The sequence below is a fragment of the Cyprinus carpio genome, chromosome A9, assembly GCF_018340385.1.
Source record: "Cyprinus carpio isolate SPL01 chromosome A9, ASM1834038v1, whole genome shotgun sequence".
Classification (NCBI taxonomy): domain Eukaryota; kingdom Metazoa; phylum Chordata; class Actinopteri; order Cypriniformes; family Cyprinidae; genus Cyprinus; species Cyprinus carpio.
Genome location: NC_056580.1, coordinates 7628642 through 7642359, shown reverse-complemented (window position 1 = coordinate 7642359; position 13718 = coordinate 7628642). Strand labels below are relative to the sequence as shown.

General features: G+C 38.6%; 1 protein-coding gene across 1 annotated transcript in view; it reads left to right on the top strand.

Moving 5' to 3' along the window:
* LOC109069403 (collagen alpha-2(IV) chain-like) overlaps window positions 1-13338 on the top strand; it is a 74935-nt gene extending 61597 nt beyond the window's left edge. Inside the window, exons 25-48 of the mRNA XM_042763077.1 lie at window positions 73-256; window positions 594-632; window positions 980-1054; window positions 1130-1282; window positions 1395-1446; window positions 3362-3540; window positions 4303-4473; window positions 4699-4842; window positions 5236-5367; window positions 5664-5845; window positions 5987-6050; window positions 6159-6233; window positions 6340-6447; window positions 6527-6634; window positions 6873-6944; window positions 7138-7263; window positions 7367-7483; window positions 8499-8660; window positions 8931-9029; window positions 9375-9521; window positions 9617-9733; window positions 9937-10128; window positions 10505-10791; window positions 10868-13338. Coding sequence (XP_042619011.1) covers window positions 73-256; window positions 594-632; window positions 980-1054; window positions 1130-1282; window positions 1395-1446; window positions 3362-3540; window positions 4303-4473; window positions 4699-4842; window positions 5236-5367; window positions 5664-5845; window positions 5987-6050; window positions 6159-6233; window positions 6340-6447; window positions 6527-6634; window positions 6873-6944; window positions 7138-7263; window positions 7367-7483; window positions 8499-8660; window positions 8931-9029; window positions 9375-9521; window positions 9617-9733; window positions 9937-10128; window positions 10505-10791; window positions 10868-11122 — 3240 coding nt within the window. The 3' untranslated portion in view covers window positions 11123-13338. The remainder of the gene's footprint in view (window positions 1-72; window positions 257-593; window positions 633-979; window positions 1055-1129; window positions 1283-1394; window positions 1447-3361; window positions 3541-4302; window positions 4474-4698; window positions 4843-5235; window positions 5368-5663; window positions 5846-5986; window positions 6051-6158; window positions 6234-6339; window positions 6448-6526; window positions 6635-6872; window positions 6945-7137; window positions 7264-7366; window positions 7484-8498; window positions 8661-8930; window positions 9030-9374; window positions 9522-9616; window positions 9734-9936; window positions 10129-10504; window positions 10792-10867) is intronic.
* Window positions 13339-13718: the final 380 nt, after the last annotated feature.

Sequence of the window (13718 nt, the reverse complement as noted above, 5' to 3'; positions counted from 1 at the left end):
GTTAGGAGACCACCGTTTTAACCACAGTATGTATTGTAATTCACAAGTATTGACATGCTTATTTTCTTTCAGGGAGAAGGTCCTGTAGGTGAGCCTGGAGAGAAGGGATACCCAGGTCGGCCAGGTCCTCCAGGTCTAATAGGTCTGATAGGACAACCCGGTCAAGTTCTTGGAGCAACTAAAGGTGTAAGGGGCCTTCCTGGAGATGACGGACAAGTTGGTATTGATGGAAAAAAAGGGTCACCTGGTGCTCCAGGTGTGTAGCACTATTTTAGTATCATAAATATACTAGTATAGTTTTTGTTCATTTTTTGAATTTGATTTGACATATTTTTATATGTTCTGTTTTCACGCTGATTTTAGTTTTAGTAATTTTGTAGTGTTTTGTCACTTTTAACATCATTTAAAGTATTTGGTTTTATTCATTTAATTAGTTTCAGTTAACATTTATTTTATTTCAACTAACATTTTTTAATGGTTTTAGCTTTAGTTAACAATGATAACCCTGGTGTTTAAATATACTGAAATTCGTCTTAATCTTATACCTTTCTTTTATCCGTTCTATTCATATCTATCTCACGTTTGTCTTACAGGAGACTGTAGCCAACAAGGAGTTAAATGGTATATTCCAGGTAGAGATTTCTCCTCTGTCTTAGTGCTTCATCACATAGCATTCATTCCACCAAGTATGGTCACCAATAAACATACTTTAGAATTATTAATCAAGACATCAGATTAATTCGATTATTATTGCAAGTAACTCTGCTCAATGCACAGACTCTCTTCAAACTTCAGCTTTAGGTGTCCTGTCTGTTATTATTATTATTATTATTATTTGTGAGCTTTATACTTTCAGATTTCTAGTCTGTGTAAATTCATTTTGCTCCATACAAAGCAAAATTTAAGATCAAGATTGATTTTTATGCAATATTTGAAACTTGTGTTTTTGTGTTGTCAATCATATTAATCTTTATTATAGTGGAATGTATTGGAGATCCCGGGCCACCTGGAGAGATAGGGCAGCCTGGACTTCCAGGATTCAGTGGATTTCCTGGTAATGGATGTATTATTGTACATTTTCACATAATAATAATAATAATAATAATAATTAATTTCCATTATGTTCTAGGACTGCAAGGTGCTAAAGGCATACAAGGTCTTTCTGGAGAACCTGGTGCCAAAGGAGAGAAAGGTGAACCAGGAAGAGCAGGCCCACCTGGGCCAAGAGGTAAGCATTGGGAGGCCTGTGTGTTTTTATTGAATCATTCTTATGTATACCTTTGTCTGTCTCCTTTTCTCAGCTCCAATCTTTTCATTCCATAGGTTTTATTTCTCTTTTTATTTCTACTTTTTTGGTTTTGTTTGTTTTCGTTTTGACAATTTTGTCTACGTAGGTCCTGGTGGTCCTGGGGGTGTAGGTTTTTATGGTGGCTCCAGGGGTGTGGGGTGAGCTTGGTGAATTTTTGGGAAGGTGTGTTTGGATGGTGCTCCAGGGGAAACCCATAAAGGTACTGTATGCTGAATGGCTCTATTTCAAAGTCAAGGCTTTGGTCAAATGGAAGGATTCCTTCAGCTGTTTCCTCCTATTCCCTCCCTTCCAGGCCTTCCTAGGGAAAAACCCAAAATAAAAAGGTTTCTTCATGATTCTTTCTGGATACATAATCAACATATGTTGCTGACACCACTGGGGAAAAGGACTGTGATAATAAAGATATATCAAACTAAAACCATGGTAGAAATATGAAAAACATATTTTTTAAATGAATTTAAAAAATTGTTTTATATATGAGCATAGTGTCTAAAGCCACAAGTCTACCAAGCTTCATTTGAAATTTCCTGTAAAACTGTGAAATTTAGAGGCCATGTCGTGTGTTTTTTATAGAAGGCTAACTGACCCCCATTTATGCTTTCTCAGATTTGGCTCTGGATCCTCCATTCATGTCATTGGTCCTCCGCCAGGACACATTATCCGACCCATTCTTTTGTTTTTTATTCCGCCTCAAGTCTACAAAGACAAACCTTCAGGGTATTCATTTGCCCCACTTTTATTAAAAGCCTTACTATAAAAAATACAACAAAACATTGTCTTACGACCTTACCCAAAATGCATTATGAAGAAGAACCGCACCTGTTATCTACAGCATTGTAACGTTAGCATCAAGCTATATCAGACTATTTATGCTGTATAGTACACTTTTTACTCAAAACTCACTTTAAACCCCGATCGAGTGTTTGTAATTACTTCCTTTTTGCGAGCACAAGTGGAATTTGGTCGTTTACTGTTGTAAAAAATATGTATTTATAGCCTTTTACATCGCTGCACAAGTTAGCATTTCAGATGTACATTTTCAATATTTTCTATAAAAATGCCCCAAATCCTCAAGAAAATCGCTACCAACTTTACTATCATTCGCGTGTTTATTGTTTGGATATGTCGTGGGTAAAGAGGTGTATTGTTGTGGTCAGATATCATGCGGAAGTGTACATGAAGCCTGTGACACCTGACGTTGTCTTGTTATGGGACTCTATTGACAAGGCGAACGAATCAGAGTCTGTGTGAGACACAGCGCGTGCACGAAGCTCGGCACACACACATACAGCGCTGGAAGAGGCTATTTATCATCAGATCGCGTAAATCAGTGGAAATGAATAGAAATAGTTCTGTCTGAAGAATATGAAGTAAACATCAGTAAATATATCAATAATCTCCTCCGTGTATGATTTGGTCTATTAAACCTTTTTGACGCTGTTCAGTGAGTCTATGTGAACACAAATAAACCACTGGACGTGACTGAATATGAATGAGTGGTGAATTTCTATTCAAAATTTGCATAATACGGATTTATTATTTGCACTCCTTAAATTAATAAATAACTGGCAACAATGTTTTATCAAAACAGTGGTCAAATATCGAAGCTAGAGTCTTTAAACTTTCATCTGATGCATGTTTCTCCAGATCAAGTAAGAGAGTGATGTTTAAGTGCTGTGAAAGTGAAACAATAATAATCTGGGGCCGTCAGCGATCTTTGACGGCTAAGGGGTTAAGATCTGGGGCCGTCAGAGATATTTGTCGGATTCGGTCTTGGCAATCTTTTATTTATGTTTTATTTTTAGTAGTTGTAGATGTATGAGTTAAAAAAATGAATTATTTATTATTTTTAGTATTTGAGTTAGGAGTAGTTGATTTGCATTTTATTTTTTGTGGATGGATTTTCCTACATAAAAACATTTATGCCACCGCAAACATCTTTTTATGCTGGTTATATGAAACTTCTGTGTCTCCACCTCAGAAGCTCAAAAGTGAAAGTCTGACCTGTGCATGTGATTATGATAAACCGGTTGTTCTTTAGAGTCACTAAAGGATGCAATATCACACAGGTATGGAGGGAATGCCAGGTATGATTGGCCTTAAGGGTGAAAGTGGCCCTCAAGGTTTTCTAGGAGAGACAGGAAGACCTGGACCGCCAGGAACATTTGGCTTTCCTGGGCAGCCTGGTCAAGTAGGACCTCCCGGACCATCTGGAAAAACTGGAGAACCAGGTAACTCAACTGATACTAAAAGCCTAGGTTAAAAAAAATCAGAATGTCAGAAAAAATTCAGAAAATCACCCAGTGTATTAAACTCTTATTAGGGGCTTTTGCACCGGTTGGTTATAGGAGCTCAGTTATAGGAAGTAGCCACCATGGTGGTCTCTAGCAAATAAAATTTTCCTCTAGGGCCATTTTCCTGGTTGCATTTACACCGCTAGTAGGAACTCAACACCAACATCTGGAGGATGGAGAAGTGCATGGATTTCAATGTTGGTTCAGCTGTCACGGTTTTCCATGTTCGTGGATTTAGTTCTGTTTGGAGTAAATATGTGTAAACTGTGTTTACATAGCTTTTTAAAAATGCCTGTACACTTACGCCACTGGTAGTTCCTATTCTGCTGGGTTAGACTTCACTCAGTAACAGGAGCTTATTTAGTCCCTCCAAAGGGTGTTCCCAGTTCCTGCAGTGCGAACACGTCAAAAAGCAAGTTCTTCTCCAATAGTTATACGAACAATGAAAACGTTCCTCTGGTGTGAAGGCCCCTATTGACTCATTTTCCTTCAATCTCGGGTCCAACTTTACAGTATAAATTGTTTTGATTTGAAAAGAAATTTCACAGATCCTATATTTGATTTGGTGTGAAGTTTCATATTTACTATTTTTCCTTCACATTTGACTGGTAGTGCATATTATACATTATATTTGATTTCAGTGAAAGAAATTTCACAGATCCTATATGATGAATGCTCAAATATACTGGGTCTCCGTAGGTCCAAGTGGAGAAAGGGGAGTTCAGGGAGACCCAGGCCTTCCTGGGCCCAGAGGAGTAAAGGGTGTCACTGGAGAACCAGGATATGTGGGTCTTTCAGGAAATATTGGGCCCCCAGGAGATCCAGGACAACAGGGGACATTTGGTTTTTTTGGTTTGCCAGGGTTAAAAGGTTAGTTGCCTTTTCTTCTTCATTTTATATGTAACTTTGATATGTTATATTCAATTGATAATTGGCAGACTTTATTATGCATAACAAAAGGTTTGCAATAAGCATATATTTTGATATATTGATCATTGAAATATTGATTGAGCAATATTTTGATCATTGATGTTGCTTAAACAAAAAATGATAAATGGAATTAATTGAGTGTTGCAATGTCTCTTAACAATAAAGGCTCCAAAGGTGGTCAGGGCATGACGGGTTTCCCTGGAATGCCTGGTAAGACAGGTTTGAAGGGCTTTTCGGGACAGAAAGGAACAATAGGTGATCCAGGACAACAAGGTGTAAAAGGACCTCCTGGCCATCAAGGTGAAAAAGGTAAATAAAGAGCATGATTCTCTATGTGTGTACATACACAATATGTAATCTAATGGTATCATGGTCATATCATGCTGTTTTCCCCACTTACATGGTCTACATTTAAAGTTTATAATTCCATAATTTAGTATTCCATGACCATGTTCTGTTCCGTTCATTTTTTTTTTTCATGTAATATTGGTTTTAGCCATCCTTTCTTTTGTAACAAATTTGTAAAACAATTTGTCCTGAAATGTGCTGCACAAACCTAAAGTCACACTGAAATTATTTGCAACTAGTATTTAGGAGCTTGTACTATGGGGAAATTTTTTTTCTTGTGATATGACATCTATAATATAGTAATTGCCATGTTTGTAGTCTTCTACATACTGTACTCTTGGTTGGTTTTCTGAGGTGAGAGAGGGTTGGTGGGGCCTCCGGGTGAAAAGCCAGTCATACATATAACACCACATATGAAAGAGGTCATGAAGGGAGCTAAAGGTGACCATGGAAAAATGGGAGATCCTGGCTTCACTGGTCCCAGAGGTGAGTCCATTCCTATTAATTTACTACTCAAGGGCACAAAGAGTAACATACTTCATATGAACTACAGAAGCTATGAGAGCTCTGAATGTTATAAAGACTGTGGCCTGACTGGATGTCTGATATTTCTGTGCATACAGTACAATTGTCATGTTAATCAGAATTTGTTCATATGGCAATTATTTTTATTTCTGCATATGGTCAGTGTGGAATCACAAGAACTTTGCTAATGTGAATAGAACAAAACAATTCCTTTCAGATAGACACCTATAGCTTTTCTTTCCACTTGCTTTGGCCAGGTACAAAAGGTCTACCAGGTCTTCCAGGAAAGGAGGGTAAAGATGGACATCCAGGTGAGCCCAGTGAAATAAAAGGTACTAGAGGTCTTCCCGGAGTAAAAGGACATGCAGGGCCTAAGGGAATGCCAGGGATTTCAGGACTTCGTGGAATTGAGGGTTTTCCTGGATTCCCTGGACCCCAGGTATTGAAAATGAGCTCCATCTCTCTCTGAAAACCATTCATAAAAACAATGCACAGAATCTCCTTGTATATGGTGTCCTGTTAAAATGTTTTGAATGTTGTGCTTTTTTGGTCATTGTGGCTCATTGTGTTTAAATCGCAGGGTGACAAAGGCACGTCTGGTGCTTACGGACGGATTGGAGAATCTGGAATCAAGGGAATAAAAGGTGCTCATAAATAAACCTCTGAAATGTCCATGCTATACTTAATGTATGACTTTCTCATACTCTTTAAATAAACTACCGAAAAGGTTTATGTAAGAATCTTTTATTTAGGTGACTTGGGTCCTACCATCAGTCTTCCAGGACCAACAGGACTGAGAGGTGAAACTGGGCTGCCTGGACCTTTAGGTAAGGAAATTTCTACATTCTATAGTGCATCAAACACAGTTATGATCTTTCACTGTCCCTATTATTGAACCGCTTCTTTAATGAGTTTTTAATGTGCTTTGGTTAGGTGAAAAGGGACTCACAGGTCAGTCTGGAGACAGAGGAAGTCCTGGTTTTGATGGCATTGAAGGGATGAAAGGCTATCCAGGAGAACCTGGAAAAGTTGGACCACCAGGTAAATGAGTCTTGATCATTATCCTTTAATTTCTTTGTTTGTGAAAAAAAGTTTTTGACTGGATCAACTTTTTCATTAGGTTCTGATGGCCTACAAGGTTCCCGAGGAACCCTGGGTCAGAAGGGCTGGCCTGGCATGCCTGGACAGGCAGGAACCCCTGGAATCCAAGGCCAACCAGGACAAAAAGGTCTGTAGTTTTAATTGTCATATTTAATGAAACAGCAACATATCTATGCAGACTTGCCTTATGTGTAAATTTGAAACCTGCAACATTTTTTTGCTTTAAAGCAATATGTATTGCAAAAAGTGAAAACGTATTTTAATGTATTTTTATTGTCTAATCACTTGATATGCAAAACATTTAGGAGAGCTGTTAGATCAATATATATATATTTATAATGTTGGCTGGCTCATATTTCCTCTAGGATTTCCTGGTCTTAAAGGCATTTTTGGATTGGATGGCCTGGAAGGTCAAAAGGGTATCAAGGGTGCTCCAGGTACCTCTAGAGTGTAGGAATTATCACATTATACACATTATTGTCTTCTCTTATGAATAGAAATGACATGCTTCTCAGTTTAGAAAAGTTTTTGTTGTTATTATTATTATGTAGACTTTATTAGTAACTTATGTAAAGCAAATATTGTGTATATGCAGAAATATCATCTTTGGTATGTTTTGTCTCCTGCAAGGTCATGACAACTGGGGTCCTCCTGGTGAGCCAGGAGCAAAAGGAGAGAGAGGAGAGACCGGCATCCCCAGCACAGAAGCCGGTGTACCCGGAGAGGAGGGATTCAAGGGTTTCATCGGAGATCCAGGTAGCTCAAAATAGCAAACCTCATATTCTGAAACTGGAGTTTTGTGCATTGTTTATTTGATGCAGCTATGCATTATTCTACACTGAAACTGCTGTGTTTACAGGTAATAAGGGTGAATCTGGGCATCCAGGTGTACCGGGTCCTCGGGGTCCACAAGGATTCTCCGATATAAAAGGAGTGCGAGGCGACTATGGCTTTCCAGGCCCAAAAGGACTTCCAGGTGAAGGGCTCATTACTATATATTTATAATAAACACTAGTAATGAGTACTACAGACAGTATAAGGAGGAGATGAACTACTTAAAAGGACTTTGGCTTTCATTTGTCCCAATTATTAAAGGGATACTCCACCCCACAATGAAAATTTTGTCATTAATCACTTACCTCCATGTCGTTCCAAACCCGTAAAAGCTTCGTTCGTCTTCGGAACGCAATACAAGATATTTGGATGAAAACCGGGAGGCCCGTGACTGTCAAATAGACTGCCAAGTAAATAACAGTGTCAAGGTCCATAAAAAGTGTGAAAGTCATCGTCAGAATACTCCATCTGCTATCAGATGTGCAATCTGGGTTATATGGAGTGACGGGTACACGTTTTGTATCATCCATGCCACAAGGATGCTCTGTTTTCTTTCAAATCAAAGCAAAATACACATAGAAATAGCGCATCCTTGTGGCGCGGATGATACAGAAGAGCATACGCAGCATACGGTGATATAGAGAGAGACACCGAGGAAACTGTTCATAAAGGAATTGTTGAATAAAGTCATTATTTTTGTTTTCCTCGCTTACAAAAAGTGTTCCCATCACTTCATATGACCCAGATTGCACGTCTGATGGCAGATGGAGTTTTTTGACGACGACTTTCATACCTTTTATGGACCTTGACACTGTTATTTACTTGGCAGTCTATGGGACAGTCACAGGCCTCCCGGTTTTCATCCAAATATCTTAAATTGCGTTTTGAAGACGAACGAAGCTTTACGTGTTTGGAACGACATGGGGACAAGTGATTAATGACAAAATTTTCATTTTGGAGTGGAGTATCCCATTAACAACCATTTTAAATATTATTTAGCAAAAGAAGGTTAAATATGTTTTGTAAATTACTAAAGTTAATATATACTGCCACTTGACCATACAAGAAGTAACTTATTTCTTAATCTATAATCTTTCTTGAAAATGAATTTTGAGAATGTGCCATCTTGTCTGAAACCCATTGCTGTCATCATTTAGGTTTTCCTGGTCCCAGAGGTATCCCAGGTGACCCATCTCCATTTGGAGCAAGAGGAGAGATTGGAAATCCAGGTGAGTTCGGATTGACTGGAGAAAAAGGAGTCCAGGGGGACACGGGAGAAAAGGGACCGTCAGGAGAACCTGGAGTGTCAGGAAGAAAAGGTAGATGATGAAATATGATTATGGAAAATCTCATTGCATTGGCAAAATCAAAACGGAAGACCAGTAGTCATTATGTCAAGACAATTAAATCATGCACCTTCTCAAATGAAATGAGAGACTAAAGCAGAATGTGTCAAATGTGACAGAAGGTGGAATCCTCCCATGAAAATCATATTAGATAAACAAAGTTTAGATTGCTCACTTTGTTCCAGTATGAGCCTTAACTGAAAAAGAACTTTAATCATGTAGGAATGCTTTATTTCATTTCAGGTGAAAAAGGAGAAACAGGAATGATGGGATATCCAGGAAGGCATGGTTTTGAAGGCGACAGGGGCCCTGTTGGACCTAAAGGAGATACTGGACCCCCAGGTTAGTTGAAATGATTTGTCAGCATGACCCTTTTATAATAAAATAATTAAAATTTCCTATCTCAGCTTAATATACAAGAAAACCTCTACTGCATGGTTTTCGTAAATATATTTCAAATTTTACTTATAATACTTGTTGCATATTTTTTTTGTATAGTGGTAATGCTTGATCAGTAGGTCTAAATATGTTGGCTGCAATGGGATCTGGATCTATACTGTATTAAACATTTTGCATTTCTTATTTATTCAGATCAGAAGTGTTGCCTACACCATTTGTTGCAGTGTCCAAAATATTTTTGCATTAAGTTTGATCGCATCTTAACCATTCTCTCTACCTTGTGGCTAGGTTTTCCTGGCTTACCTGGTGCTAAAGGACTTCCACCAGTTCCACTGAAACTACCAGGGGAGAGAGGACCACCTGGCCCAATGGGTATTCAAGGACCACAGGGACGGAGTGGAAACCCAGGCCCTGCTGGACCTCCTGGTGATCCAGGTTGGAGAATTCAAAGCCATGAATATGATGTGTAAGCCTCTTCTTCTGTGCTGTTGCTGTGCTCCAGAATCATTGTGTAAATTATCTATTTACAGGGGTTTTGGGTCCAAAAGGGGAAAAAGGCATGCCAGGTCTCCCTGGAATACCAGGAATTCCAGGTTTCCGTGGAGAATCTGGACAAATGGGCCATCATGGTCTACAAGGCGAAGAAGGTAAATGGTGTGTTTATGTAAAAATGAATGAGGATTCTGGGCTAGATAAGTGGATTAACGATTGTAGATGACTGGACACCAAGAAGGCATGTGTGATCTTTTAATTTTTAAATCATTTTGGCAATTGGCAATTTCATGTTAATTGTTTTTTTTGTTTTTTTTTTTTTAAGTATTACAAGTTGATAATGCATCTCAATTGGTAGGGACGCGAGGGAGCCCTGGTTTACCTGGTGCTATTGGAATGCCTGGCCGCAGTGTTAATGTTGGCTACCTGCTGGTGAAGCACAGTCAGTCTGAGCAGATCCCCATGTGTCCTGTGGGTATGTCCAAGTTATGGGATGGTTACAGTCTTCTGTACTTTGAGGGACAGGAGAAGGCCCACAACCAAGACCTGGGTGAGTGCAACTGACAAAATAATAAAATCAGTCACAAGATGTGCAGTCATTGCCTGTCTGACACCACCATTATTTAGATCAAACAACATATAAAAAAACATAAATACTGTTTTAGTATGAACACAACCTTAATTTCTAAGAAACAAAAACTAATGTATAATCACAAATAAACTCATTTTCTCTAGCAGATGGTTCAAGCACTTTAAAACAGTGAATCATTTTACAAATTAGATCAACTGATTCTAAGATTCAAAAAGATTTGTTTCTCGAATAAAAGTATTACTTACTGACTTATGTTCAGTAATTATATTTAAATCAATAACTGTACTTTGTGATTCTCTGAAAAGGCCTCATGGGTGTCTGTTTTGTCATCCAGGTCTAGCCGGCTCATGTCTCCCCCGATTTAACACCATGCCCTTCCTATACTGCAATCCTGGAGACGTATGCTACTATGCCAGCCGCAATGACAAATCCTATTGGCTGTCCACCACCGCCCCAATTCCCATGATGCCCGTGGAGGAGGCCGAAATAAAACCATACATCAGCCGCTGCTCTGTGTGTGAAGCTCCATCTGTGGCCATCGCCATACACAGTCAAGATATAACAATCCCACAGTGCCCAGCAGGCTGGAGAAGCCTCTGGATTGGCTACTCCTTCCTTATGGTGAGTCTTAGTTTCTAAAATGTTACACCTCCATCTTTTTAGCAGTCCTCTAACTCATTCTGTCACTCTCTCACAGCACACGGCAGCCGGAGATGAAGGTGGCGGTCAGTCTCTGGTGTCTCCGGGCTCCTGTCTAGAAGATTTCCGCACCACTCCCTTCATCGAGTGTAACGGGGCCAAGGGTACGTGTCACTACTTCGCCAACAAGCAAAGTTTCTGGTTGACGTCTATCGATCAGAACTTCCAGAGTTCCCCTTCCTCTGAGACACTGAAAGCCGGTCAGCTCCTGTCACGCATCAGCCGCTGCCAAGTGTGTATGAAGAACCTGTGAGCTGTAACCTGTGAACTTTGAGACTATTGCAGCAGCATTACAGTTAACACCAGCAGAGCGACCCACGCAAATACTTCATTCCAAATGTCAATCACATATCAACGTCACAAGTTAGGCTTTTGAAATGACTTCATGTGTTTAACTACTACCATGTGCCTTATGACTGAAAATATGTACATGTGCATAATGAGAAGCAAAGCCAGAGATGCATGAAAGCATAGCTATGATATTTCTCTGTATTATTTGCTTTTATATACATGAAATGGTGCTTAATTTCTAACTTATTACCTCAGCATTATCAGACCTGAAATAATATTACCGAATCCATACAGCTGATCCAAAGAATCCCATGCTTATGCACTTCTTCGCCACTTTGTGAATGGAGGGCTGGGAATCAAGAACCGGTTCTTATTCAAAACAAGCTGCATTATTTTTAATGGCAGTATCTTTTTACACTAAATGCAAATAGCAAAAATTTGTATTTACTCATAGTACAAATAGCACATCACTTCTATTCAGCAAACGGAATGTTCTGGCAAGGTTCTCTCAAAGTTATGAAAACTGTTCTGCTAGTAATATTAGTCTTTAATATATTGTCATAATGTTTACACACAAAAATAAACTATATTTATTCGTCATTTATGTGTTTTTTCTGAAACATTTTAGTTGGATATTCCTTTAACATTTTTAAACGTTACTGCTCATTTCAGAATGTTCAGAGAATTAAAAAGTAACATTTCCATAATGTTGGCAAACTGATTCAACGGAATGCATAAACAAGAAAAAAAAAAAAAAAAAACTGGATGTTCTGAGTGTTCAGAGAATGTTCATAAATACTTAAACGGGAACATTAGCTAAATGTTCTTTTTGTTAGTTGGGTTTCTGCACTTCGTGATTCAGTTCTGTTAACATCTGCTTTCACCGTAATAAAATACGCCGAGCCAATCAGTGTTAATCTTACTTTCTGACATGTGCATGTGAATCAACTTTCTAAAAGTCATTATTATTCACACATTGTGATTAAATACAGACACACTCATGCGTGATGCTTTGCAAACATAGCGCATGACACACTTCAGAAAAATGTCATTTGCAGTAGGACTGATTGTTTAATAATAAATAAATACAATAAAAGATTTAGAAAGACAGCAAAATATAATTTATTCCAGATTATTGTTCTTGTTCTGAAAGCACCTCATCATTTGACAACAAAATTTCGGAGGGCAGCGACTGCAATAAGAATTGTTTTCCAATCATTGTCCATTCCCTCTTCTTTAAAATTACTAAAAGAATCATTAACAGAACCATTGAGTCAATATAATGAATCAGAATGGCAAGTAGTAATTCCACACGATTGCCATCCCTATGTAACAGCCATAACATCGATCAGGATCAACAGCACAATGCTTAACCTTATGGCTGCTTTAAAAACAGCGCCAGCTGTCATTATTTTTAACTCTTACATAAACATCATTTTACAAGACTTACACTAACACCATCCTTTGCTGCCTGTACATTATTTTTGCTTTGTCTTTGTTTTTTTTGATGTGCTGTAATTGAACAGCTTAGAAGGTTTTTTTTTTTTTTAGCATTTCCCCTCTATCGTGTAATGTTGTCACACCTGTAATGACACTACTTATCTCATGGAAACACATGGTAGTGTGTTCATTGGGTATTTGATTTCCTAAAGGTCATAAACTCTGAGACTTGAAGCTTTTTACTAGTTTGGTCCAGTCGAGAGGCTTTGGATTTTGGTTTCTTTGAGATAAACCCTCTCTTGGTTTCACCAATTGCACTAATTTTCTCAGAGGTTTAAAGGGACACGTTCAGGTCTTTAGAAAACTCAAGTTCAATCCTTGTCCCACTTTTACATGCACAACCAGACTATATTTTCTGTAAACAAAGTCTAAATCTAATGACTAAACCAAATGTTGGTCACCTAATCGTCTTCCAGGTATTTTGGACTTTGAGCAGATTTGCCCATTTTCAGTGCACATTGCGCAAGCATTATTGTCCTGAAGCCCATAAACCACTTTATTTGACATCAGTAAAGAGAACCGAAAATTGTTATAATTCAAAACACTTTCTGCATCGAGAACATGTCACTGCTTTTTATCAAATGTACTTTAAATGTAATTATGTAGAATATTTGAAGTCTTTAATTTTGAATTGTAGTGTGATTGAATAAAATAACAATAAATGCTTTTTGTTTGTTATATTTGTGTCATCTCTCATTTTATTGTGTCATCTCTCATTTTATCATTTTAGTGAGGGGGAGTCGTGGCCTAATGGTTAGAGAGTCGGACTCCCAAATGGAAGGGTTGTGAGTTCGAGTCTCGGGCCGGCAGGAATTGTGGGTGGGGGGAGTGCATGTACAGTTCTCTCTCCACCTTCAATACCACGACTTAGGTGCCCTTGAGCAAGGGCATCGAACCCCCAACTGCTCCCCGGGCGCCGCAGCATAAAATGGCTGCCCACTGCTCCGGGTGTGTGTTCACAGTGTGTGTTGTGTGTTCACTGCTCTGTGTATGTGCACTTATGGGTTAAATGCAGAGCACGAATTCTGAGTATGGGTCACCATACTTGGCTGAATGTC